The sequence below is a fragment of the Chaetodon auriga genome, chromosome 24 (genome assembly GCF_051107435.1).
Source record: "Chaetodon auriga isolate fChaAug3 chromosome 24, fChaAug3.hap1, whole genome shotgun sequence".
Lineage (NCBI taxonomy): Eukaryota > Metazoa > Chordata > Actinopteri > Chaetodontiformes > Chaetodontidae > Chaetodon > Chaetodon auriga.
In genome coordinates this window covers 17,525,336-17,550,795 of record NC_135097.1, presented here as the reverse complement: position 1 = coordinate 17,550,795, position 25,460 = coordinate 17,525,336, and the positions used below count along the sequence as shown (strand labels likewise).

The following is a 25,460-nucleotide window of genomic DNA, read 5'->3' as shown; positions in this document are numbered from 1 at the left end:
GTTAATACAATAAAACTATTTTAAGCGAAAGAGGAGATGGACCATTGGGCTTGTTATCACGGAACAGTTCAAAAGCCAGCATCCGTGATGGTATGGGGCTGCATTTGTGCACATGGCATTGGTGACCTGCACTTTGTGAAGGCACCGTTATGCTGAATATGGACAGGATTTGCCAGGTAGATGACATCTTTTTCAGGGAAGGCCCTTCTTGTTTCAGCAAGACGATGCCAAATTACATTCTGCATGTATTACAACAGCATGGCTCCATAGTAAAAGAGCCCAGGTGTTAAACTTGCCTGCATGGGAAATGGGGTTGTACAAGCACTATGCCAATGTTAACAGTGAGCCTACTACAGGCTATGTACAGTAAAGCTCTATTTACCAATGTAATTTAATAGAAATCTTAACGTGCTGTATATAACACGTATTAAAATGTAAATTTACCTCGTCTCATCTTACATCAATACATTAACACAAATATCTTGAAAATGCTGCGATGTCCATATTTGATCGTAACCAGGATTACAGCTAGGCAACAACGTCCATGGGACAACATGCTCTTCAAACCAAATGTACCAAGTACAAACATACTTTGTAGAAATATATTTATATGGGATTTTCTGATATATGCCACCATCCTGCTGCTGGTAGATGTTCCTTCTATGCACTTGCCTTAACATTGCTGCTGGTCTCTCATCTGCAGTCCCAATCAATACCAATAGTTAAAAATTCCAGACAGTCTGGCGGTGACAGACTACTACATCTTCTTCCACTGCTAATCCTTACATTGGCACCACCCATTTGCCATACGTTAGACACAGGCAGTAGATACAGGTTTGGTTACTGGTTAATGCTAATGCATGAAGTCGATACATGTTCTCTCATAGATCTTTCTGCTGAAGGAAAGCGAGGAGGTCAGCAAAAGGTTTTCCTTCACAGTCAGTCATTAGTTCTGTTTTGAGCCAGGGCAGGTCGAAGAGAGTTCCGTGGCTCTGTGTTAAGCTGAAGAGGACGGCATTGGCAAATATTTGTCTGAAACTGTCTGAAACAACGTGACATTATCACAGACTTTGAATCAGTTCTGTATCTGGGCATGGATGTTGTCCACAATGTCGCTGTGGAGTTTCTGGTCCCTCTGCACTTGTCCTCTCCTTGGGCTTGTTTTCTAAAATTATGCTGAAGAATCTAAAACTATATTGCCACCTTGCTGGTGCCACATGAAGAAGACACCACAGGCCGATATCATCAGGCCGCTACATGTGTTCAAGGGATCTGGAAAAAACAAAGCTAGACCATTGATATGTGCAAAAAAGAGCTTCAATGCCCCTTGAGTCAGTACCAAATTAAGCCGATGTCCATAGCGATCCATAGGTGCCCTTGCCTTAACTTAAGCTTGCACTCCCTTTAGTGCAATGGCAGTGCCATCAAAACACTGCACCACAACTTCATGCAGAATTCGAGTTTCTTTAGGAATCTAATAATTAGTGCACCAGAGTCATCACCCTCTTGCCACCAGCAACATACTCAAATCTAACAAACCTTATGTGACAGACACCAGTGTCTGTCACATAATGGAGCACCATTGCCAGCTGGGTTGCTGTACTCACATCTGTAATTATGTCCATCATAACTTAGACAAAAGGGACTTTATTATTATTTACCCTCATTTTTATTTCCTCACTCATCACCTCAGCTATCGCACTGATCAGGTCGTTTTATGTTTTGTCTAAAGTCCCAGTAAACACTTCGATTGTTGAAAGGTGGTACTCCAAGTCTTTGTCGTGGTGGGCCAGAAAGGAAAGAGGCTTGACATAGTTAGCCCTGTCCTTGCTTTCATCATGTCCCGTAAATGATAGCTCTTGTTTACCCAGATACAATCGATCAGTCCTTTTCCTTGTTGAGATGTCTCCAAACATTTTCAATAGCTCCATTGATTCCAAGTGTCCTGCTGTGGTAGGCTACACCCTGAACCGGTCGCCAGTCGATTGCAGGGCAGTGTCACATCCAGTGAATCTATAACAAATGTGCTGCAGGTGAGAGATCCCAAGACCCTACTGGCTCTGCCTGGTGTGCTTGTTGGAGACATGGGCAAGAAACTGGGCCAGAACGGACTGGATAATGGGTCAGTGATAGCACATTACAGAATAACAGTACATAACAGTTTGTAAATACTATTTACAATTTTTTTAGGATGATGTTTCTTTTTATCCCACTCTTTTGTATATACTTGCTGTTTTTAATTTGCATGCACACTACTCTATCCGCTTTATTGATGCTGCTGTAATTTGGAATTTCCCCTCGCGTGAATATCGAATTGAATTGAATTGTATTGAATTGAAAACATTAGCATTGTTTTCTTTCAGTGATTTTTTTTTTTTTTTTTTTTTTTTTTCACGCCTTTGGTCTGATATGAATTGCTTTTTACAGTGGCCCAAGGCTCTGAATGTGGAGAAAGCATTTTCACCAATTTGTCAACACATGCTGTATGCTGCATTTAGAAATGTACCACTAATACAGAAAACACAAGACAATACAGAACCTGCTAAACTTGTGGCTAGAAAATGATGCATATGCAGATGTATAAATGTTAGTGTGGTGGTACAGTATACTGTATGTTGAGAGTTTTGATACACAGTGTATGATGTTGAGTAGCAAAGAGAGGTAGACTGTATAGTCCCCAGCTGACATTGTGTCATTATAGATGCTGTTGAGTGCAATGCAGTATATACACTCTCTAGCTTTGAAAAATACATAATGTCATAGTCTTAAATTTTTAGAATTCTACCGATTGAGTCTGACAAAATAACAAAATAAAATCGCAAGTCAGAATTTACTCGCTAGCTTTCTCTGAAGTGCTATGGATGGAGTTTGAAGCAGTTGAAGAAACAGTGTAACTGTTAACTATTTATGAAACTTCTAATAGAATAAAACAATACAACTGTTAGGTCTGAAGACCACTTAACCAAATGACTCTAATGCCAAGGCACAGAGAACAAAAACACAGGTAGCCCTTTAATGGTCAATAAGTAACAAAGGAACAAATAACCAAAATCTCTCCACAGGAGGAGAAACCACAAAACACAAAAATCACTATCTAACTAAGAGAGTCCCGAAAACAAAATAGCACAAAACTACAGAGGCGGCAGGCAGGAATAATAATATACTGACAGTCAATAAGCAGCAGCTGCATGGCAGCGCAAACCTCACCAGGAACGGTGACACAGGGAACAGAGATCATAAGCTGAATTCAGGATACCAAGACGATCTGACAACCAGAAGCAAGAAATGCAGAGCTTAAACACACCTGCCCGCCACACCTCCAAACCTACACAAAACAAAGAGATAATGAGACACCCAAAACACAAAAATACCAAAAAAAAAAAAACAAAAAAAAAAACCCAGAACCCCCACAACAACACTGAAAGATCAAACTTAGCATGAAATGAGTTTGATTAAATTCCATGTCAGTTTACCTACCATGTTTATTTTCTAGTTTTGTTTTCTTTCTTTACATATTTCAAGATCAGGATCAGGATTGTTGCAAACTAAGTTAGAATTCAAAGTGCTGTGGTTTTATCCATACACCATCCACTGGTCATGTAAAACAGCAACATGTGTTCTTCAGTGCCTCAATAAAGCCACTAGATGGAACTACATTCATAGCTTATAGCAGAGGAATGTAAGATTCTTGAAAACAATAGAAACTGACACTAAAACATGCAGAAGAGGTGACTTTAAAAAAGCAGTTATCTCCAGTGTATCATTAGGCATTACGCATAGGCAGTCCAGTACATTGTGGGCACTCAATTCAAATTATGGAGCAAGTCATACCATTTCCAGCCTTTACTATGCCTGCTACGCCTGAAGTGGATTATCAATTAACAGATGACAGAAAATGAATCTTGAATCAATATTCATTCATTGTTTAAGTTTAAATATATCAATTTAATATTTGTTGTTTCACAAATCACAAATATTTGCTGCTTAAAGTTTAATTTCATTTTGTTTGTGTGTTTAATAGTATTTGTTGTAATTCTGACATTTATTCTTTGATTGCCTTTTTCCCATCAGATTTGCTTTGTTTCATAATGTGAGGATACCTCGGGAGAATCTACTGAATAAGACTGGCGATGTTACTCCTGATGGACGCTATGTTACCCCATTCAAGGTTAGTAAGATTTCCACTCTTGGCCAAAGAAAGCACTCCGGAGACATTCTAAGCACCAATTTTAGTGAGTTTTGTCAACATAAACATACATATAGGCAGCAGGATAATCCAATAAAGGCATAAAAGAGCCAAAATAGGTTTTTGTTATAGTGGTTATAAAAATGTCATTTATGGTGCTGTTAGATTGCTGCTAGACCTCCCCGTTATTACAACCTGCCTGCCTGCATGCCTCCCTATGTGTGCGTCAAGCAGAAGAACAAACTTAAAATGTCATTATTGAAATGATAAATGCCAACAGATATTGATCCTATATAGGTAGATAGATATAGATATCCTTTTTCATTATGTTGTTTTCCCATGTCTCTCCATTGTGTCTTTCAGAACCCCGACAAGCGTTTCGGGGCATCTCTGGGTGCTCTGTCAGGTGGCAGGGTGTCCATTACCAGGATTACTCTGGTCAACCTGAAGCTGGCTGTTATTACGGCCATCCGCTTCTCAGCCATCAGGCGACAGTTTGGTCCCAAAGACACAGAGGAGATTCCCGTTTTGGAGTACCAGTTACAGGTCAGAATGCAGGGCATGGATTTTAAAGTAAATCGTACCGTATCAAACTACAGAGCCCCTTATCAGAGTTGCAGATATAAGCCATGTCACAATTTTATTTCATTTTGTCGTTTTGTTGTTATTCATGTTTGTCTCTCATTTTGAGCATGGCTGTAAATGTTTACACAAATTCATTCGATATGTTGCATGTTGTTTCAGCAATGGCGTCTGATCCCATACCTGGCAGCAGCATATGCTCTTGAACACTTCTCCAAATCCATCTTCATGAACTTTGTTGAGTTCCAGATTGGACAGATGATGAAGGACAAGAGTGACAGACAAGTCAGTAAACATGAGGGCATGTGTCCTTATCTAGAGTCATCATGTTGAATGAACTATAGTCTTATATATCTGCTGTATGCATTTTCCAGGCAGAGATGGGCAGAGAAATTCATGCCATAGGCTGTGCCAGTAAACCACTGGGCTCATGGACTGCTCAGAGGGGAATCCAGGAATGTAGGGAGGCCTGTGGTGGACATGGATACCTGGCCAGTCGGTATCAAACATATAGATACTCATACACACAAGCACACACTCAGAGACCTATCTAACTTATGTTTTGTCTCTCTTTCAGTGAACCGGCTGGGTGATCTGCGTAATGACAATGATCCAAACTGCACATATGAAGGAGACAACAATGTCTTGCTGCAACAGACCAGCAACTACCTGCTCAGCTGGCTCCATGCTAAACATCATGGTCATTCCCCTATGCACTGATTGATTATTACAAGGTTTTATTGTTGTCAGTTGGAGGTGATGGTGATAACTGAGTTCTGTATATGGGTTGTGCCGATTGCTGATCATATCGCTCGTTGATGATTGACGCGTAGTTGCTAGTGCTGAGTGTCCAGCCTGCTAGCATTATAGCAGTTAGCTTGCTAACCACAGTAGCTTGCCAAGTATCACTGAGTAGCCAAGCTTGCACGGTGTCTGATCCCATACGTGACAGTATGGGATCAGACACCATTGCATCATAACCATTCACCATCTCATTTGCAAAGTGTGCAGTTGAACTTAGCTGTGCTACTCAAATTCACTTAAGCCCTTCAGCCTGCATTGATAATCTACAAATAATTTCAAATATATGTTTGATATTTTTAAAATATTAAGGCTGTGTGGGTTTTGTGCTCTTATTGATCGTCATGTGCAAATCTGATTGAGTTTTGGTTGCTATTGTTTTCTGGTTTCAGATGGTGTGCAGATTGAGTCTCCTCTTCACACTGTGGATTTTCTAGATGATTACCGCAAGATCCTAGGAAGCAAGTTTACAGCAACAACGGTGGACCAGTGTATGGACTCCGCAGGTATTCCAATATTTGAGCGTGTCAGGTTTGGATTCATTCCATATGCTGTTTCCAAACCTTTTGAATTGTAAAACTAGAATTAAGAAGAATTATTTCCAGTACTGTAATACTGTAAAAGAAATACATACAGTTCTTATTTTGGCATTGTGAGAGGTATTTCACATTCACTTACTGTGAATGTCTAATCTAAAGAAACAGTATCTGTAATGATTTCCCAGTTCGTTGATCTTCAGGTGAATTTGATTAACAACTGGGGCAGATCAGGCCTTAGAAAATCTGTAACCTTTCTGTGATACAAAATCAGTGCCAGTGGCAGCCTATAAGTGGCTGGTGTGCTTCCTGCTGGAGGAGAGCCAGAAGAGGCTGGAACAACAGAGGGTCTCTGGAAAGGATGAGTTTGAGGCCCGGAACAACAGCCAGGTAAGACGCATGCACACACACACACTCTTGCATAGACCCAGTGGCCTTTTGGGTCCCTTCATGAATACTCTCAGCTATGCCCACAGCTCAAGCTGAAAACAAACTCTTGTACCAAGTCATTAAAATTCTACCACTGCCACCAAGAGCCACAAAGCAAGCAATGCCACTATCTTATCCCCAAGCTGCTATCCCTGACAGTAGTACAGGCTGTCAGCTATACAATATAAGTCATCCATATTGCTGTTACCAGTCAATCATCTGAGTATAGTGAGCCTGAAAGCACAGGCAGCAGAGAGGAGAGAAAGCAGAGAGAGTAGCCCTTTGATCCCAGTGATACCAGTTGAACAGTTAGTCAAGGTTTTGCATTTGAAGCAGTAAGACAGAAGACAATACATTCCTGCAAGGTTTGGGTTTGTCTAGTTTGGCTATTTAGCTGTATCACATTCCTTTTCTGTAAAGTAAACATGTTCACCTTTTCATAAAATCAGTGTGCTTTCAATGTCACTTTTCATGAATTGACCAATCACAGACTGGATGAGGTGTAGACATTAAAAAATTGTTGACATGCTACATTGGCAGCCTCAGGGGCAGAAAAGTCAGCACAGAGGTGCCAAAAACTGCAGTTCCATAAAAAATGGTCTCCATAGATATCAAAAACCTCTATAGCTAATTTCCATGTTCATCACAACTGTACAGAGTGTGGATTTTTATACAACTCATAAGTTATGCATAACTATTATTATGCATAAAATGCTCAATTGTCACCAACACCAGTTTATCCAGCTAGTTAAATAATTACCTGAAGATGTCGATTAAGTTGTCGATGCTTCACTTAAAGTTTCTTTGGAGCTGGCTGCTAGCATGCTTGCATTAGCTGTGGCTTCTGCAGGGCACTTGGATTTCAGGCCATCAAATACACTACGTTCTTCAGCTTTCAGATATATTTTGTGTTTGACCAGGTTTCCTCAGGCTAGACGTGTTGCCCTAGCCAGCTTTGCAATTCACATTAAAAATATTGCTTGTTGTCTGCAATGAGTTTTGAAAAGTGTAACCACACTTGGGACAGTCTTCAGCTCACCCTGCTTTGCAAATGTGGTTTAATACCACAGGTCACATAATTCTGGGGGTAGTGGATTCCCTTATTTGATGTCACTGCACAGTCCTCCATTGCCTTATGTCATGTTTGTTTCATACTTATTGAATAAAATCTGGAAACTCCAGTGTCACTTTTCAATAAGCTAGTGTGGCAGCTTTGTCCAACTTCCAGTCTTTGTTATGTACAATGCACCAGAGATATCACTGTGTTGGACACAGATTGATACACAGAAAGATAAAAATGACATCATTTAATGATTAAAAAAATGTTATGTGAAGTCTCAGTTGATATACAATGAGTACCACCTACGACGTACACATGGTTAGATTTTAACTATGACTATGACAAGAGTGCCTTCATGTTGTACTGCTTTGCTTTTACACCTGAGTTTATAGCAGAAGTAAAAGGTGTGTATCTATTTGTTTGTGTGTGTGCGTGTGTGTATGTGCATGATCATATGTTTAGGTTTACTATTGCCGTTCCCTGGCTATGGCCTACATTGAATACAACTGCCTCCAGAGATTTCATAAGCTGACTACTGATCAGGACACACCACCTGGTCTCAGACCTGTACTAAGCAAGCTGTGTGCCCTGTATGGGCTGTGGAGCCTCAGCAGCCACATGGCCACTCTGTACCAGGGTATGTACCATCAACTGTATACTGGGTGCATAAATGTAGATAACCAGTTCCACTGTATTGATATTTGTAACACACATTGTTCCTGTACAGGTAATTACTTGAGTGGACGGAAGCCTGCAGAGTTGGTCCAAACGGCCATTCTCATTCTCTGCTCCCAGGTACAGAAACATCTGTCTTTGTGTCTCTCTGTCTGTCTCGCTTGCTCTTGGTTTGCGCAACTCACACCAGTTATTTTTTGTTATAAGTAGGTGGACTGGAAGGCATTATAAACATGTAATTAAGTTACATTACTCTTGACAGATGTGAACCAGAATTTTCTGAATCACCACACTTTGTGAATCACAGCCCTCTACTGACCCATTTAAACAGAGCTGTGGCCCTGAGTCATACCACTTGGGCCCAAGTCAGACTTGAGTCACACTCATGATTTAATAAGACTTCATCTCAATTTATATTTGTGTATGTATTTTATATTTGTAGTGTAGATAATACAATATAACACACCATCCTCTGTATTTGTTAGTTACACTGCATTTTATAGTGTTTACTGTTATTAGCTCCTGTCCTTACTTTCTGTCTTCATAAGGCTGAATGGTGAAATTATGACTCTGGCAGATGCTGCTCCTCCACCTGACTTTAAGATCAACCTTATCTGCTCTGTCTCTGTGTCTCTCCTCCAGCTGAAAGATGATGCAGTAGCATTGGTGGATGTTTTTGCACCTCCTGATTTCATTCTCAACTCTGCTATTGGCAATGCTGATGGACAGGTAAAGATGTGAATACCTGAAGCCTAATTATACCTCAGTAAAGACATTTTTGTATCTCCAAATCTTTGCCAACCAGCTAAATACTCAAAGAAATCACTTTTGCTCTATAAGTAACTATTAAACAGTGGCCAATCTGTTGTCTTGACATCACTCCTGCAACATATTGTATAATGACCCAGTTAGAATGAGGTCATAGCCAAAGCTATGGATGCCATGTGGGGGACAGTTAGTGGATTACACAAATCATCACCAACAATCAACAAGACGAAAAATGTAGCTGACCACCTATCCGTGACCATAAACCAAGATGATGAAAAGAAATCATTAACGTACATTAGCTAAGTTGGCTCTGTTGTGGGTATATATTAATGAGGAAATCATAGCCGAACAACAAACCAGCAACTGTAAAAAATCAGGGAGCTAAATACTTCTTATTTAGTATAAGATGTATTTTGCTGAACAGAATTTCCTCAGCTGTTGATAGAAGACTTAATCCTTCAGTTCATAAGAAACATTCCAATTCAAAGTCACCAAATGTAGAGACAAGGGCTTCAATAGAAGAGAAGGGAAAAAAAGGTTGTTGTTGTGGACAAATATAAAGTTGTTAACAACAAGCTTATTATCGTGTTTTCATTACCTTAGAATGAGCTTTTTATATCGACAGAGGGAGCAGGTCCTTTTCCACGGAGTCTGCCATGTTGCACTGCCATGTCAGTCGCCCACAATGGACAAACTAAACAATGGAGCGTCTTTTGTGCTTTTTGTGAGTTTCATGCCCACTGTAGGTTCTCCTATATCCTTGTAATTAAACACTTTATAATAGCTGTTTGAAATTGATACATTTTTGTGATTATGTTTCAACAAAATCTATAATATTCTAGTGGCACACTCCACCCCCCATACAAATCCTTAGTTATGGACACAACATACAGTGAACCCTCTGTCGATGCTTTTTTCAATTTAATTCCACATGCTTTGTTAATATTACATTTAGGAACATTGTTGCCAAAATTTGTTAATAAGAGTAGAAATTGTAAAAAAAAAAAAATGTTTGGTTTGATGAGGTGTCAAACCACAGACCAACCAGTGGTAATGGTTACAATTACTGAGTCACTGTGACCAGTAATCATGTAAGCATGCAGTTGTTTTTTGCCTAACCCTAACCCTCTCAGTCACTCCTCATTCCCATGTTGTCCAGCTCTTAGGCATAATATAGTCTGGTAAAATCTCATTACTGGAGGAAGACTGCAGAGCTTTGGCTGCTGTCTCTCCCTCTTCCAGGAAAACCCACATAGCGCTGTGTTTGGTCATAAAGCCATAAATTGTGTTTGACAATGATGATCCTCTTTGCACTGTCTGAGAACGTCCTTCTCTGTAAGGCTCAACTAGTGTTTGTTTTCCCTGATAAATTACAACATCATGCAAACCCACAGGGTATTCTATTACTCTGTGTCAGCTTCAAGGTTAGTCATGTTTTTTTAGCAGCAAATTTGGTTCAGATGTTTTATTGTATCTGTAATATTTGACAAGTTTGAAAAAGTTTATAGTTTAATCAAGGAACCTGCTAATATACTGTCTCTCCATTCTCCTTCATGCTCCATTTTACAAGTCATGTACAACAAGGTCTCTCTGAGTGTCTTAACTATGAAGAAGTCAGATATAAAGCAGCAAAATAAGAGCAGATGACTAATGGGCAGTACTATGAGAAAAATGCATGACCAGGCAACATAAGATTCAAGTTTCCTGTTTCTTCTGGAGGCTTTTTTAATTAGTTTGTTTAAAAGGTATGAGCATGTCTGAGGTGCAAATAGCTGACTTTGGTATTGCTTTATGTATTTATGTCAGTTGTTTTTATATCCCGAGATCTTGAAACTTCTAACAGTTACCATGAGAGAGGGAATCGAGTAAGCAGGATTGAATGCAAGATTGGCATTGAATGGATCTGGCATTTTGCTTGCAGCATTTTCAATAACTTGACATATTAGTAACTGCAAATATTGTGTACATTGAGTGCACTTCTTCAGTTGATGAGCGCAACAAATTTCTCTCCTTTGTTGGTCAGATAAATGACATAGGAGAAAGTATCATTCCCTCCTCAAAATGTTTCAAAACTGTTCTTATTGAATTACCTCAACCCTATAAAAGATTAGATAGCCAAAGTCATAGGCTTAATTACTTACCTAATGTACCTATGTACTTATTTACAACATGAAATCACCCCCCCATTTGCAGGTGGGTGCATGTGAATGTGCAGTGTTGACATTTGTCCATGGCATTCTTACAGGCATCACATAGGCATAGGCTACTGCATCAAACTGGTAGGAACTAAGTCAGCAGACTTTACAGAGAGGTAAAGGCAATCACTGTTTTCATTTCTTTTCCAAATTGTTAGAAAACTGCATCGTCTTTTTGTCACCAAAAAAGCAATGTTGACATGCAAATGTAATGCAATAGACTGGGGTTGCTGTTTTGCTTATCGCATTCGAATATTGTCTACTGTACAGCAGGTTGAAAATGAAATGTCAAGCTTTTTCATTTTCATTTTAATATGTCATCAAACACCCATATACAGTACTGTGCAAAAGTTTTAGATAATAATTGTTAATTTTGTTTTATTTATCAATTTACAAAATGCAAAGTGAGTAAACAAAAGAAAAATCTGAATCAAATCAATATTTGGTCTTACTATCCTTTGCCTTCAAACCAGCATCAATTCTTATAGGTACACTGGCACAAAGTCAGGGATTTTGTAGGATTATAGTCAAGTGTATGATCAACTAATTATACAATTATTAACAGGTGCTAATGATCATCAATTTCACATGTAGGTTGAAACACAGTCAATAACTGAAACAGAAACAGCTGTGTAGGAGGCTTAAAACTGGGTGAGGAACAGTCAAACTCTGATACCACGGTGAGGTTGTGGAAGACAGTTGTCAAAGGTCGTACACCATGGCAAGACTGAGCACAGCAACAAGACACAAGGTAGTTATACTGCATCAGCAAGGTCTCTCCCAGACAAAGATTTCAAAGCAGACTGGGGTTTCAAGATTTGCTGTTCAAGCTCTTTTGAAGAAGCACAAAGACATTTGCAACGTTGAGGATCGTAATGACCGGCCAAGGAAACTTAGGGCAACACATGAAAAACACATCAAGCTTATTTTCCTTTGAAATCGGAAGATGTCCAGCAGTGACTTCAGCTCAGAACTGGCAGAAACCAGTGGGACCCACGTACACCCATCAAATGTCCGGAGAAGTCTGCCCCGGTCTTCATGGAAAAGTTGCAGCCAAAAAGCCATACCTCTAAGACTCTCCAACTGTTGCACAGACCATCTGACGACCACCTGGCCCACCCAGCTGATGCTCCTGCAGATCCGACTCATTCCAGTCTGGAACCCACATCAAAAATGTTGTCTGCCAACACTGCATCTTTCCCACCAGTGGTGGCTAGTGGCGCTCCAGTGGCTCGCCATTCCACTGTGCAGCCAAATTAGTGGCCTTCATCCCTGGACAGTGACCTCCTCTTCCTGTCATAGGATCCTGAAGAAGACTGTGCTCAGATGCTCTGGATGTCTTCCTTGCCCTTAGCCTGCAGGAAATCCTGCCAAGAGTATATACAGCCATCGTCTCATCATCAACTCTTCTCCCTCGCCACATTAATACTAATACTGATTCCAAAATCAGGGACATGCATTTCTTCAATGCAGCCACTCACTGCCTCGCTGGAACCATGGTCATTGTTGTCCTGGATAAACTCCTGGGGCTGCTGCACTCACTCCCATCCTCTACCATTCAAGTGATTGTCCATGCAGGGACAATCACTCACAAAGGTTTTAATCTGCTTTGGTATTGTTTGTCCCTCCTCTGTGCTGACAGAGTCCACCCAACTGGCTGGGAAGCCAAATGTGAAGAAACTTTCAGCTAACTTGCAGCATGCTGTACAATCTGCTCTGCATGATTGACTGTTTACATCCCACACTCCCTCCCCAGAACCTCCATCTCCACCTATAGTGGCACCTCAGAGGTGTGTTTGGAGAAAAAGGATAGGGAATTTCATGAGAACAGTACCTTTTCATCTGTTAAGCACAAGGGTGGAACCATCATGCTTTGAGATTGTGTTGCAGCCAGTGGCACAGGAAACATTTCACTGGAAGAGGGAAGAATGGATTAAATACCAGCAAAGTCTTGAAGCAAACATCACACCATCTGTAAAAAAGTGGAAGAAGTAAATAGGATGGTTTCTACAACATCCTAAACACAACTGAAAATCCACAATGGACAACCTCAACAGGCATATGCTGAAGGTTTGCGCCACAGAACTGAAAGTCTCTTAACTGGTTACAAAAAACCCTTAACAAGCTGTGATACTTGCCAAAGGAGGTGTTACCAAGTACTGACCATGCAGGGTCTCCAAACTTAGTTTGGTTAGATCTGTAACTTCATGCTGTCAGGTCAGGTCATCGTTTACTTGCTTAGCTATCCACAGTAACAGAAATTTTGACCACTGGTACCGAAACTTTCACATCACTCTAAATACATAACATAAACAAACATATTTGATAAGGATCCCTTCTAAGGTTATTTAAGAATAGTGATCGAGATACATATCTTGAGCCTGACATTTTACAATATAAAAGTCAACTTGCTCCCTGGTAGACAAACTATGTACTGAAGACACTGTTTCTAAATGACCTCAAATGATTCTTCAGCATTTCTGTACTCAAATTTCTGTTTACTTATCAGCTGACACAGATATTGATACCATTATCCACCACCACTCAACAAAAGTTGGGATGCTGTTTAATACATTAAAACTGAATTCAATCACTTGCGATCCAACTGTATTTACCTTTAACAGTGTTACCGAACCCATGTGGCATATCCTTCATACAGTCCTCTGTTTCACAAAGTGATGATCCTCACTCCATCCTTGTTTGTGAATGACCTTTCAAGGATGCCCCTTTCATGCCAAGTCATGATACTATCACCTGTCACCAATGACCCCGTTTATCTGTGGAATGTTCAGGTGTTTGCTGTGCAATATCCCCAGTCTTTTGTTGCTTTATTTTAGAAACATGCATCATATACGTTTTGACATAGGGTACCTGTAGGACAGGTAGACAAGATGACTAATAATGCAGGATTCAGCTCAAGACTCTGGTTATTTCAGTTTTGTGATTTAGTAATGCATATTCCTAAACAAATTAGCTGTGTGTCAAATTGGTCGAAACCAACTGATACACAGTCAGTATGGGGCCTTTGGTGTCCCTGGGTATATGAGGCCCTAGAGTAGTTGTCTGCACTGCCTGACTGATAATTCATGTTGTCATGGATATGAGTCATCATTATGATTTATTATTAGTGTTTATATGATTTATGGTGGTGGTGAACTAGCAGCCTGTCCACAGTGTAACCTGTCTCTCGCCTAATGTCAGCCGGGATCGGCACTTATGGATGGATGGAGGGATGGATACATAGAAAGCGGATATCTCCTGTGGTATACATGTGCAAGTAGTTGCTCCCATGCAGTCTGGAAGCACAATGGAGGCGCAATAGATACACAAACACAGAGTTTAGTCAGCACCTGACCATTGGTCACGTGTCATGTCCTTCTCATCCCCCTTCCTGTAAATTTAATAACACCAAATAATCAGAAAAGACAAACAGTGTGAAGTCAGAGTTACTCAGCCAAGTTTCTCACCAACACATCTTGCTGTGAATCACTCCTGCTCAGCTGCGGTCACATACAAATACATAGTGAGGTTCCAAGCCATAATGAATCAAATGTGTTTGGGCTGTTTGTCTGAAACCAGGAAGAGATATGACATTTGGATGGGCAGAACTATGTTTATAGTGTGCTGAAGATGATAGCTTTGCCTCTAATTTTGGTTTGTGCAGATCCAACAGTGAGTTTGAATGCAGGTTTTTGATGTCTTGTTAGGCAGGAAGTGATGATGACAACTCAGATTATTCAGGAGGGAAATGCTTTCAAATCAAAACATGGCATGAAGAAGATCCACCCACACCATAACCAAAAGGTCACAAGTTCAATCCCCTTTTCTTCTCGTATTCAACAATATTAATTTGTGCTGTTGTTATGCCCTTGGACTAGACACTGAAGCCCTAGATATCTGGTCGACCACTATAAATAACCCATATTCACATGGTGGTCATTTTCCTCTGACACAGCCCTTAGTAGGATAACAGGTAATGTTACCATTCAACCAACAGCTAACGTTACCATTCAGCTACTTCCGGGCTAACATAGTGTTACACGATGGGAAAAGTGTTAATTCTGAAACAGCAAAGCACATCTTGGACGCATTTATTTAAGCCTGGAAATAAAATGTATTGGATGTAATCAAGCTTGCAATGTAACATAACATATTGTAATGAAGCAGGTGTGTCTTTCCAGCCTCTTCATGCCATACAAAACACTCACTGCGAAAGTACTTGGATTATACTCAGAAATACATCACACATATCTCAAAAACCAAACCAAAAACCAGTGCAATTAAAAGTGCCAACTGTAGAGGATTTACATGTACATGGCCGTGAATAACTTATGCATGGTCATTGGGGGGTGTTGTGTTGTGTGTATATCTGACTCTGTAGCTGTGGCACAGGTCAAGGGCTGTGTCCTGGATCTCCAACTGCATCTACTGGCATCACAACAGAAGGGTGCTTTAGGATATGGTTCCAGTAATTTAGCAGAAAGTTTTTTATTAGCTGGGATATTGAAAGTGGAATAGGTTACAAGAAACAGAAGATTGGATATGAATCAGGACCTTTTTCTCAACAGTGAGCACTTAAAAACACCTTCTCTGACTCATCTCTTTGTGTCTCTTTCATGCAGCTTTACAAGAACTTGTGGTCAACAGTGATGCAGGGCAGCCAGGTGCTAGAGCGGCCATCCTGGTGGAAAGAGTTCTGCTCAGACAGGCCTGTGGTTGGATCCCTCCGTCCAAAACTCTAGACCCTAGACACGTTTTGAGCCACAACCCTGGACATGTGTTTGGAGTGTCCAAATTCTAGGTGTAAAATTTGTGTCAGTTGCAGCACAAAATGAAGATAATTCTGAGTGTCTGAGTGCCAAAATCTTATATGCACCCTGTCAAGTGTTTATTATGAAGGGAATAGTAAATGAGTGGTTTTGGACATGGTCCTGGGCTAAAACCAAAAACCCTAAAATGCTTAAAATTCTCCAAATCTGGTACACTCTGAAGAAGTGTGGATGTACTCAAGAACCCTTGAACCCTAACACACAGTTACACTGATGGAGAGAATGCCAGAGAGCGGCAGTGACACAACAGCAAAACAGCTTAAACACCAACTCTCAACAGTTCATTTGTCTTTTTTACCCTACTAAACAAACTTTTGCTGGAGAAAGGTGAGTTGCTAGCAGGTTGTTGCTGTAGCTGATAAACTCATTATCTAGTAGAACAGCTTTTGAGCTGCTTAAAAATTACTTGCAAATGACATTGTTCCGTTTAGAGGATATGTGATCCTTATGCTTCACCACCACTGCTAACATAATAGTCTGGCTTTCAGCTACAGTTACCAGCATACATGTATGAAGAAAACTGCATACCATGTTTCAAATGGTTCCCCATTCATTCAAATGTACTCTCAGTCACAAGCCAGGCACATGCCCTAAAAAAAGTCTTTTCAGACTTACCAAGACGGCTGACTTCATGACTCCGTGCACACATGAATAGCATAAAAATAATTTACTGATACAGTTTTTGTGAAACAGCCATTTCTTCTGTAAGGCTTGGCTGTTTCTGGGCAAAAGTGGGCAAAAAGTTTTTTTGGGCCAGTGGTCATCATCTAATGTGCGTTTTCAATTATGACCTCTACACCAAAAATCACCTCACAGCTCTGCACCGTGTCTACGCTTGACTGTCAGTCAGTCGTGTACAGTACCACAACCATTCAGAGGCTTGGAGACCAAGGGAGCCTTTCTAGTATATCTTCAAATACCCCTTTCCTCCAATAATGTAAGTGTATTGATAATATATTTGAAAATCATTTGACATACAACACCAGTCAAAAGTTTGCACACACCTTCTCATTCAATGGTTTTTCTTTATATTTTTCATTTGCTTCATTGTAGATTATGATTAATACTGAAGACATCCAAACTATAAAGGAACACTTCCTCCTCCATGCTTCACAGTGGGAACCACACATGTAGAAACCATCCGCTCACTTTTTCTGTGTCTCACAAAGACCTAGCGGGTGGAGCCAAAAATCTCAAATTTGGACTCATCAGACCAAAGGACGGATTTCCACTGGTCTAATGTCCATTCCTTGTGTTTCTTGGCCCAAGCAATTCTCTTCTTCTTCTTCTTCTTCTTCTTCCTCCTCAGAAGTGGTTTCTTTGCAGCAATTTGACCATGAAGGCCTGATTCACGTAGTCTCCTCTGAACAGTTGATGTTGAGGTGTGTCTGCTACTTGAACTCTGTGACACATTTGTGTGGGCTCTAATCTGAGGTGCTGAGAATTTGCGGTTTCTGAGGCTGGTAACTCTTATGAACTTATCCTCTGCAACAGAGGTAACTCTTGGTCTTCCTTTCCTGTGGTGGTCGGGAGCCAGTTTCATCATATCTGTTGATGGTCTTTGCAACTGCACTTGAGGATACGTTCAAAGTTCTTGAAATTTTCCAGACTGACTGACTTTCATGTCGTAAAGTAATGACGGACTGTCGTTTCTCTTTATTTAGTTAAGTGGTTCTTGCCATAATATGGATTACAACAGTAGTCAAATAGGGCTATTCACTGTATAGACCTTTGTACAAACCCTCCCTCTGCACAACACAACTGATGGTCTCAAACATATTAAGAAGGCAAGAAATTCCAGATATTAACTCTTGACAAGGCACACCTGTTAATTGAAAACCATTCCAAGTGACTACCTCATGAAGCTGATTGAAACAATGCCAAGAGTGTGCAAAGCTGTCATCAAAGCAAATAGTGGCCACATTGAAGAATATAAAAAATAAAAAATATAAAACATATTCTGGTTTGTTTAAGACTTTTTGTTCACTGCGTAATTCCATATGTGTTCCTTCATAGTTTGAATGTCTTTAGTATTAATCTACAATGTAGAAAATAAAAAAAAAATGAAAAAAAACATTGAATGAGAAGGTGTGTCCAAACTTTTGACTGGTACTGTATATATATTTTTGTCACTCCAAGAAGGGATGACTTTTGAGATTTCAGTTGGACTTTAAATAATCTTTCCTTGTACTTAACCACACTTCATGGATATGGTGGACAAATTATGCAATTATACAGTTATAAAAGAGATATAGTGATTTAAAAAATTTGTGGCATCTGCTTTAATGTAAAGGTTTGTGTGTCACAGGAATTCAACAACCGACAGTCACTATTCTTTGTACTACAGCATACGAACCCTGATTGTGTGAATTATGTATGTGAACCATTCATAACACTGGTAATACAATTTGCAGTGTCAACAGTGTCCATGTCCTTATGATCTTGAAGGTATATTTTGAGATTTTTAAATGATAAGAAATTATTTCAAAGCCTGTGGTTGCTTATCTGTATGATATCACTTCTGTTTCATGATGGTGAAGTAAAGATTTGTGGATGTAAAAAAGGAAATAAAAAATGTTTCCACAGTATGTATCACTTAAACACTTAAGTCACACATACATGTGTTCACATACATGGTTGTAAACACACTGCCAAAAAATTGGACTTGTAACACAAATGATCTTGAGGTGAATGTTTTCAATAGCATTTTTTTCTCAGATTGTCTGCATTCAGTGTTGATACAAAGCAATTGGTGGATACCTTGTTTTGACATTTTCTACAATTACAAATATTTTTCCACAGGTTTTCACAGACTTAGATACAACCATGGGCTTTATGTGGCGACTTCTTGCAAAAATCTTATTAACTTTTGTTTGAGCCAATGGAAATGTCTTACAATAAATACCTCAAAATTGAATGGGTATCTAAGTGTAATTTTTTTAGATGTATTTTTAAGTTGATGGAAATTAATTCAATTCAAATCAATTTTATTTGTATAGCGCCAAATCACAACAGACACTTTCCATATAGAACTGGTTCAGACCGAACTCTTTGTCTAGAGAGACCCAACAATTCCCTCATGAGCGAGCATTTGGAAACAGTGGCGAGGAAAAACTTCCTGTTAACAGGCAGAAAACTCAGGAAGAATCAGGATCTAGGTGGGCGGCCATCTGCCTCGACCATATAGGTGAGAGACAGCGAGAGACAGACCGAGAGAGACAGACAGAAATGCAATCACAGTAACAGTGAGGGGATGTAATAATAGTAGTAGCAGTTGCAGTGGATGTCAGACAGGGTCATGGCAGAAGACGTAACTGTACTTTACTGATCCACAAACCAGATTCAGCCACTATGCGTGGAACCTGCGAGATGACAAAGCACAAAGACTCTGGGGAGGAAGCTAAGTTAGTAGCATGCCATGGAAGGACAGGAAAGTGTGCAGATGGAGAGGGAGAGAAAAATGGAGGAGCTTGGTGTATCTTTGGAGGTCCCCTGACAGTCTAATCCTATAGCAGCATAACTAGGGTCTGGTCCAGGGCAAGCCTGAGCCAACCCTAACTATAAGCTTTATCAAAAAGGAAAGTTTTAAGTCTCCTCCTAAATGTAAATACAGTGTCTGCCTCCTGGACAAACACTGGAAGATGGTTCCACAGGAGACAATCTTGATAGCTAAATGCTCTGGCTCCTGTTCTGTTTTTGGAGACTTTAGGAACCATAAGTAAGCCTAATTGAGTAAGTGAGTAAGTACTCACTTAAAACACGATTTTTCTGCTGACAATTACTCTTTCCATCAGTGAGAGAGAACAGAGAAATTTTGAAGTGTACATTTTCTGCCCCAGAGTGATGGTCAGACAAGTGGTCATTTTAATGGAGGACTTGTGAACAAGAAGGCTCACTAGCCTGTGAATTTGGGAAGGTGGGTGTCCTGGCAGTGGCCACTCAAGTATTAGTGCCTTGACCTTAATGCAAGCAGCAGCAGAGACCAAGTGGAACATCATTAAAAGTGTGTCATGACAAGCTAACAAGCTAAACATTACCTACTAAACATCAGCATGTTAGCAGTGTCATTGTGAGCATCTGAGCATGCTGACGTTAGCATTGAAGTACAGCCTCACAGAGCTGCTAGCATGGCTTGGTCTTGGTCTAAGCTAAATTACAGCTTAGCTTGTGGCAGTTGACAAAATTAAGATGTTGCTTGCAGTAAGCGGGAAAACAGATGTAGGCAGGAGGGAAATGGGAAAGGATGATGAAGGATGGGGGGAAGTATCGGGTTAGGGGTGAGGATAATGGCTGAGACTGAACACTAAATAAGATGATATGAATCACATTGTTGGCTGTGGCTGTTGCAACAAATCCTTTATTGCTTCACAGTGCAAAGTGTCAACATCTTGTCATTATTCTCGTATTGTGGTTTATAGATTTCTTTGGAGAGATGGCAGAAAGACTGACCTGGATTTCAAGATGACAAATCCTGGTTAATGAACTTTAAAACATTTACTTTTTCCTTTTTTTTTTTTTAATGTTTATGATTTACAACCAGATATCAGGGCTCATATGTGAGAACAAGTGTTGTGTCATAAAGTCACTGAATCATGACAATAAAATCACTGCAGGGGTGTTTTGAGGCCACAGACTTGGATGTACTCTGTGAGCCTTACGGAGGTGACATCAGCTCAATGACTGACTGCATAAAAAAGTACATTAACACCTGTGTTGATAACATCATACCCACCAAGACTGTCAGATACTATCCCAATAACAAGCCCTGGATCACCAGTGACCTGAAGGAGCTGCTGAATAGGAAGAAGAGAGGCTTCAGGGATGGGGACAGAGATCTACTGAGTATTCTATTTTTATTATTATTATTATTATTATTATTATTATTATTATTATTATTATTATTAGTAGTAGTAGTAGTAGTAGTAGTAGTAGTAGTGCCATTTTTGTTGTTTTTTCAACAATTTATGTGCAGCATTGTTGTTTACAACATGCATATGCACATAAATATCTTGACTTCAAAATATGTTGAATTTCAGACCATACAGCTACCAAGAAAATGTTGTGTTTAGACCACAGTGATCAGAATCATACAATCAAGATAAATCCTATTTGTGGCAGTTGGTGGCAGTAATGCGTGATAATGTGACACCACTTCACCATTAAAACACAGAAGAAGACAATTACCAACCAAATTAGTGGCTAATCTGGCTGGCCTCTGTGTGCTAGTTATCAGCTGAGCCAGTTGCTGATCCAGTGGGTTGCCAGGTTAGACGCAGGAGTTACCACCTTGGTCGAATGAATAGTCAGCTTCTCATTTCCCTCTGCCTCCTTTTTGGTTGTAAAGATCGTAAAGATTAAAGAAAGTAAATGGTTAAAAGTTCAACAACTAGGATTTGTTGTCTTTAAATCCAGGTCTGTCTTTCTGCCAGCTCTCCAATAAATCTATAAACCACAATACCAGAATGATGAATAGATCTTAACTCACTTTGCGTTGTGAAGCAATAAGTGATGAGCCACAGCCAACACTGTGATTCATATCAGATTATTGAATATGTTGTCTCAGCCAGAATTCTCCCTTCCCCTTCCCCCAGCACACACACACACACACACACTTCAGTTATGAATGTCTACTGGAATTTCAATTTTGAATAACTGGTTTTGATAAAATATATCTGAGATTATCTGCATACCCTTTTTTTTTTTTTTTTTCATAAAGCTGGACTTACATAAAACAAAGACAAAAGCAACTGGCAGTCAGTGTGAATGCTTGTTATCAGGTCATTTCAGCTGGCACTCATTCATTTCACTGACATGTTACATTTATAGTCACAGCATCCCCACATAATGCCTGTTTGAACCTACCACAGAACAACTCAGCACAACCATGTCTGCTTTTTCCATATTGAGGTTCTTGTCAGTGTTTGAAACTGTGTTTTTAGAACCAAACAAATAATGTGGTCTCAAATTAAAGGACATATGCTCATGGAAACGGGGACAGTCTTCACTGCTAGGGAAACAACAAAAATAGACTTTTAGACATGTCCATCGTTTGTTCATCCAATTTCTACCACAAGCTAAGCAAGGTAGCCCAACTGTTCGTCTCCACAGTCAGTTCCTCCAGCTCCCCCTGGGGTATCCTGAGGTGTCCCTCAGGCAGATGGAATATGAAGGAAAGAACTAGTGTGAAGGAACAGCAGCTCTGCTGAGGTCCTTCTGGATGTCCTACCACATCTGCCAGCTCTTTCTGGGTCCATATGGGAAAAACACCTCCAGTGTTTTCTTTGTTTAGGTCATATCCAAGTTAGAAGCTCAGAATACCTCTATAGGGATGTGGATGAATCTGATCAGATGCCTCAACACCTGAATTGGTGTCTTGTCACTGTGAAGCAGCACTGGAACTACTCTAAGCTGAGATCCTCACCCTGTCCCTAAGAGTAAGCCAGACATAATGGATGCTAAATTCAGGCACTTGTACCCATGAAAAATGATAAAGTGCGCATGTGCTGACCGTGCATGCAGCCTGTTGCAGTCGCTCCTATTTCTTTTCTACGTTTTTCGTCCAGCTCTACTGGGTGACAAACTGGCAGCTATGCAGGTGGATGGCCCCCTAGTGTCCTGGATTGTGGACTACTTGACTGGCAGAGCACAGTATGTGCGCCTGCAACTCTGTGTGTCAGACAGAGTGGTCTGCAACACTGGGGCCCCACAGGGGACTGTTCTCTCTCCCTTCCTCTTCACCCTCTACGCCACGGACTTCAACTATACACACAGAGACCTGCCATCTTCAGAAGTTTTCTGATGACTCTGCGATAGTTGGATGCCTCAGCAAGGGTGATGAGGATGAGTACAGGGCTGCTGTGGACAACTTTGTCACATGGTGTGAGCAGAACCATCTGCAACTAAATGTGGCAAAGACTAAGGAACTGGTAGTGGACGTGAGGAGAACCAAGGCACCAGTGACCCCTGTTTCCATAGGGGGGTCGGTGTGGACATTGTGGAGGATTGCAAGTACCTGGGGGTACATATTTACAATAAACTTGACTGGGCAAAGAACACTGAAGCTCTCTACAGGACGGGCCAGAGTCGTCTCTATTTTCTGAGGTGACTGAGGTCCTTCAACATCTGCCGGACTATGCTCAGGATCTTCTATGAGTCTGTGGTGGCAAGTGCTATTCTCTACGCTGTTGCATGCTGGGGCAGCAGACTCAACAAACTGATCCGTAAGGCCAGTGACATTGTGGGGATGGAGTGTGACTCTCTGTCGGTGGTGTCAGAGAGGAGGATGCTGACTAAGGTACGGACTATCTTGGACAATGTCTCACACCCACTTCATGATGTGCTGGCCAGGCACAGGAGTACGTTCAGTGAGAGACTCATCCCACCAAAACTCAAGACTGAATGCCACAGAAAATCATTCCTGCCTGTGGCCATCAACCTGTACAACTCCTCCCTCTGAATGGCCCTTGGACTTTTCACTGCCTGATATTATATTATACTGATACATATTTGACCAAATTCAATTTTGCACATCCTCTGTATATACTCTGTTCATTTCAGTGTAAATATTTGTCTCAGTATAAATATTTTGTTTTATATTTGCTTTTTATATTTTCTTTCTCTTTTCTTCCTTTCTAACTTTATTCTTGTAAGGAGCACCTGCACAAAAATAATTTCCCCCCGGGGATCAATAAAGGAATTCTGATTCTGATTTGATTCTGAACTAATTTTGACCACAGGTGATGGTTGATTAGCTTGTGAACACCTTCACCTTCAAAGTTAAGTTTAGTCAATAGTGCAAAATAAACAGGGCAATCAATTGCATTCAACAAAACATTTGATTATATAATATATCCAGAGAGAAGGCGGATATGTTTTTCTTTGAATGAGCAGTCTTCAAAAAAAAACTCTTTTGACCCACTACATGGAGGGGAAGAAGCAGAAAGCAAGCCAGGAAGGTGTTCAAAATAGCCATTGCATTCTTCCACTACAACAGTAGGAAGAAAATTAGATCTGTACACCTGGCTGTGAGCACTCAATAAACTTCACTGGATGGTCATTGATTAGAACAGCCTCTTGAAAGGCAGTTACAGGGTCACATTACCTTATCATCAAAATTTATTGCAGCTATATGTGCACTCAGTTTTTCCTGTTGCTGTACATTTGGCCATAATCTCTTGATGTAAAAGAGTCAGTGCTAAGAACAGGCTACTAAGGGCAATATTGGCTATGACTAGCCAGCAAATGCTAGACTGAACTCTGTCATCACAATAATGCTATTTATCATGGTATAGTAATTCGTTTGAAATAACCATACTGTACCATACTTCATCACATTTTATTATTCTCTTCTTTTATTTCTAACTTCCCTACAAACAAAAACAACTGTCTCACATGAGACAACAATGTAGTTTAAAAACAAAAGACTCAGAAACAGTAAGAAAAAGTAAGACTAATTTCTTTGAAAATGGAGGGTGGATCATCGCCATCCACTGTCACTCTGTGTTAAGCAGTGCCGCTGCTCCTGGGGTATCCTGAGGTGTCCCTCAGGCTGCCCACAGAGACACTTGAGCTATTGTCTAATATGAACTCCAGACAATGTCTGCAGATACCACAAAACCAGAATGATGAATAGATGTTTACTCACTTTGCACTGTGAAGCAGTAAGTGGCAAGTGCCATAGCCAACAATGTGATTTATGCAACCTGTACGATGTCACTGATGACATGATGTTACATCTGCTGACAACAGCGACTGATCAAGTGAATGACCTGATTTCTTGTCATATAGCTTGTTATCTAGCTGCTATACTTCAATAATGGACACAGTTTCACTGAATTTTATAATAAGTTTTTACTTTTATCTAACCAGTGACAGAAAGGCTATTTATAATCTGAATCTAAATTTCTTGTCACATCGCAAGCTAAATGCTCAGAAGCCACTTTGATCTCTAATCACAATGTTAACATCAGAGCTAAATTTGATAAACAGGTACACTGCATAGTTTTAACAGAGTTTGCAACCACCTAACAACTATGTGGAGCTATGTGGCTTTGCCAACAGACAAAATATGGAGATAGCAACGATATGTAAGGACAGACAATGACTTCTACAGCTGTATCTGTATTTTTTTTATGTTAAACAGTAACCACGATGACACACAAAATGCTGGCTACGCCCCTGTGTGAGAGTGCCCACTGTGTTAAAAATATGCTCAAGATCTGTCAAGAGCTGGGAAGGAAAGCGTGATTACAGCTAAAAATGATTACCATCTGCAGTGACTTCACTGAACCCCAAAGAGAATTTCCTTTGTGTTTTTCTCCTCTACATCCAGCACAGGGGAATTGTTTCCATTCAGAAATGTTTGTGACTGATCATGAGGAGAGTGCAGCCTTACTGCTG

At 40.3% G+C, this 25,460-nt stretch overlaps 1 protein-coding gene across 1 annotated transcript in view; it reads left to right on the top strand.

The window, feature by feature from the left end:
* Positions 1 to 18,969, top strand: part of LOC143317356 (peroxisomal acyl-coenzyme A oxidase 3-like) — a 28,743-nt gene extending 9,774 nt beyond the window's left edge. The window contains exons 8-19 of the mRNA XM_076725490.1: positions 2,034 to 2,122; positions 4,072 to 4,168; positions 4,550 to 4,732; positions 4,931 to 5,053; positions 5,143 to 5,263; positions 5,346 to 5,468; positions 5,962 to 6,075; positions 6,380 to 6,495; positions 8,057 to 8,231; positions 8,322 to 8,389; positions 8,912 to 8,998; positions 15,855 to 18,969. Coding sequence (XP_076581605.1) covers positions 2,034 to 2,122; positions 4,072 to 4,168; positions 4,550 to 4,732; positions 4,931 to 5,053; positions 5,143 to 5,263; positions 5,346 to 5,468; positions 5,962 to 6,075; positions 6,380 to 6,495; positions 8,057 to 8,231; positions 8,322 to 8,389; positions 8,912 to 8,998; positions 15,855 to 15,974 — 1,416 coding nt within the window. The 3' untranslated portion in view covers positions 15,975 to 18,969. The remainder of the gene's footprint in view (positions 1 to 2,033; positions 2,123 to 4,071; positions 4,169 to 4,549; positions 4,733 to 4,930; positions 5,054 to 5,142; positions 5,264 to 5,345; positions 5,469 to 5,961; positions 6,076 to 6,379; positions 6,496 to 8,056; positions 8,232 to 8,321; positions 8,390 to 8,911; positions 8,999 to 15,854) is intronic.
* The last annotated feature ends 6,491 nt before the right edge of the window (positions 18,970 to 25,460 follow it).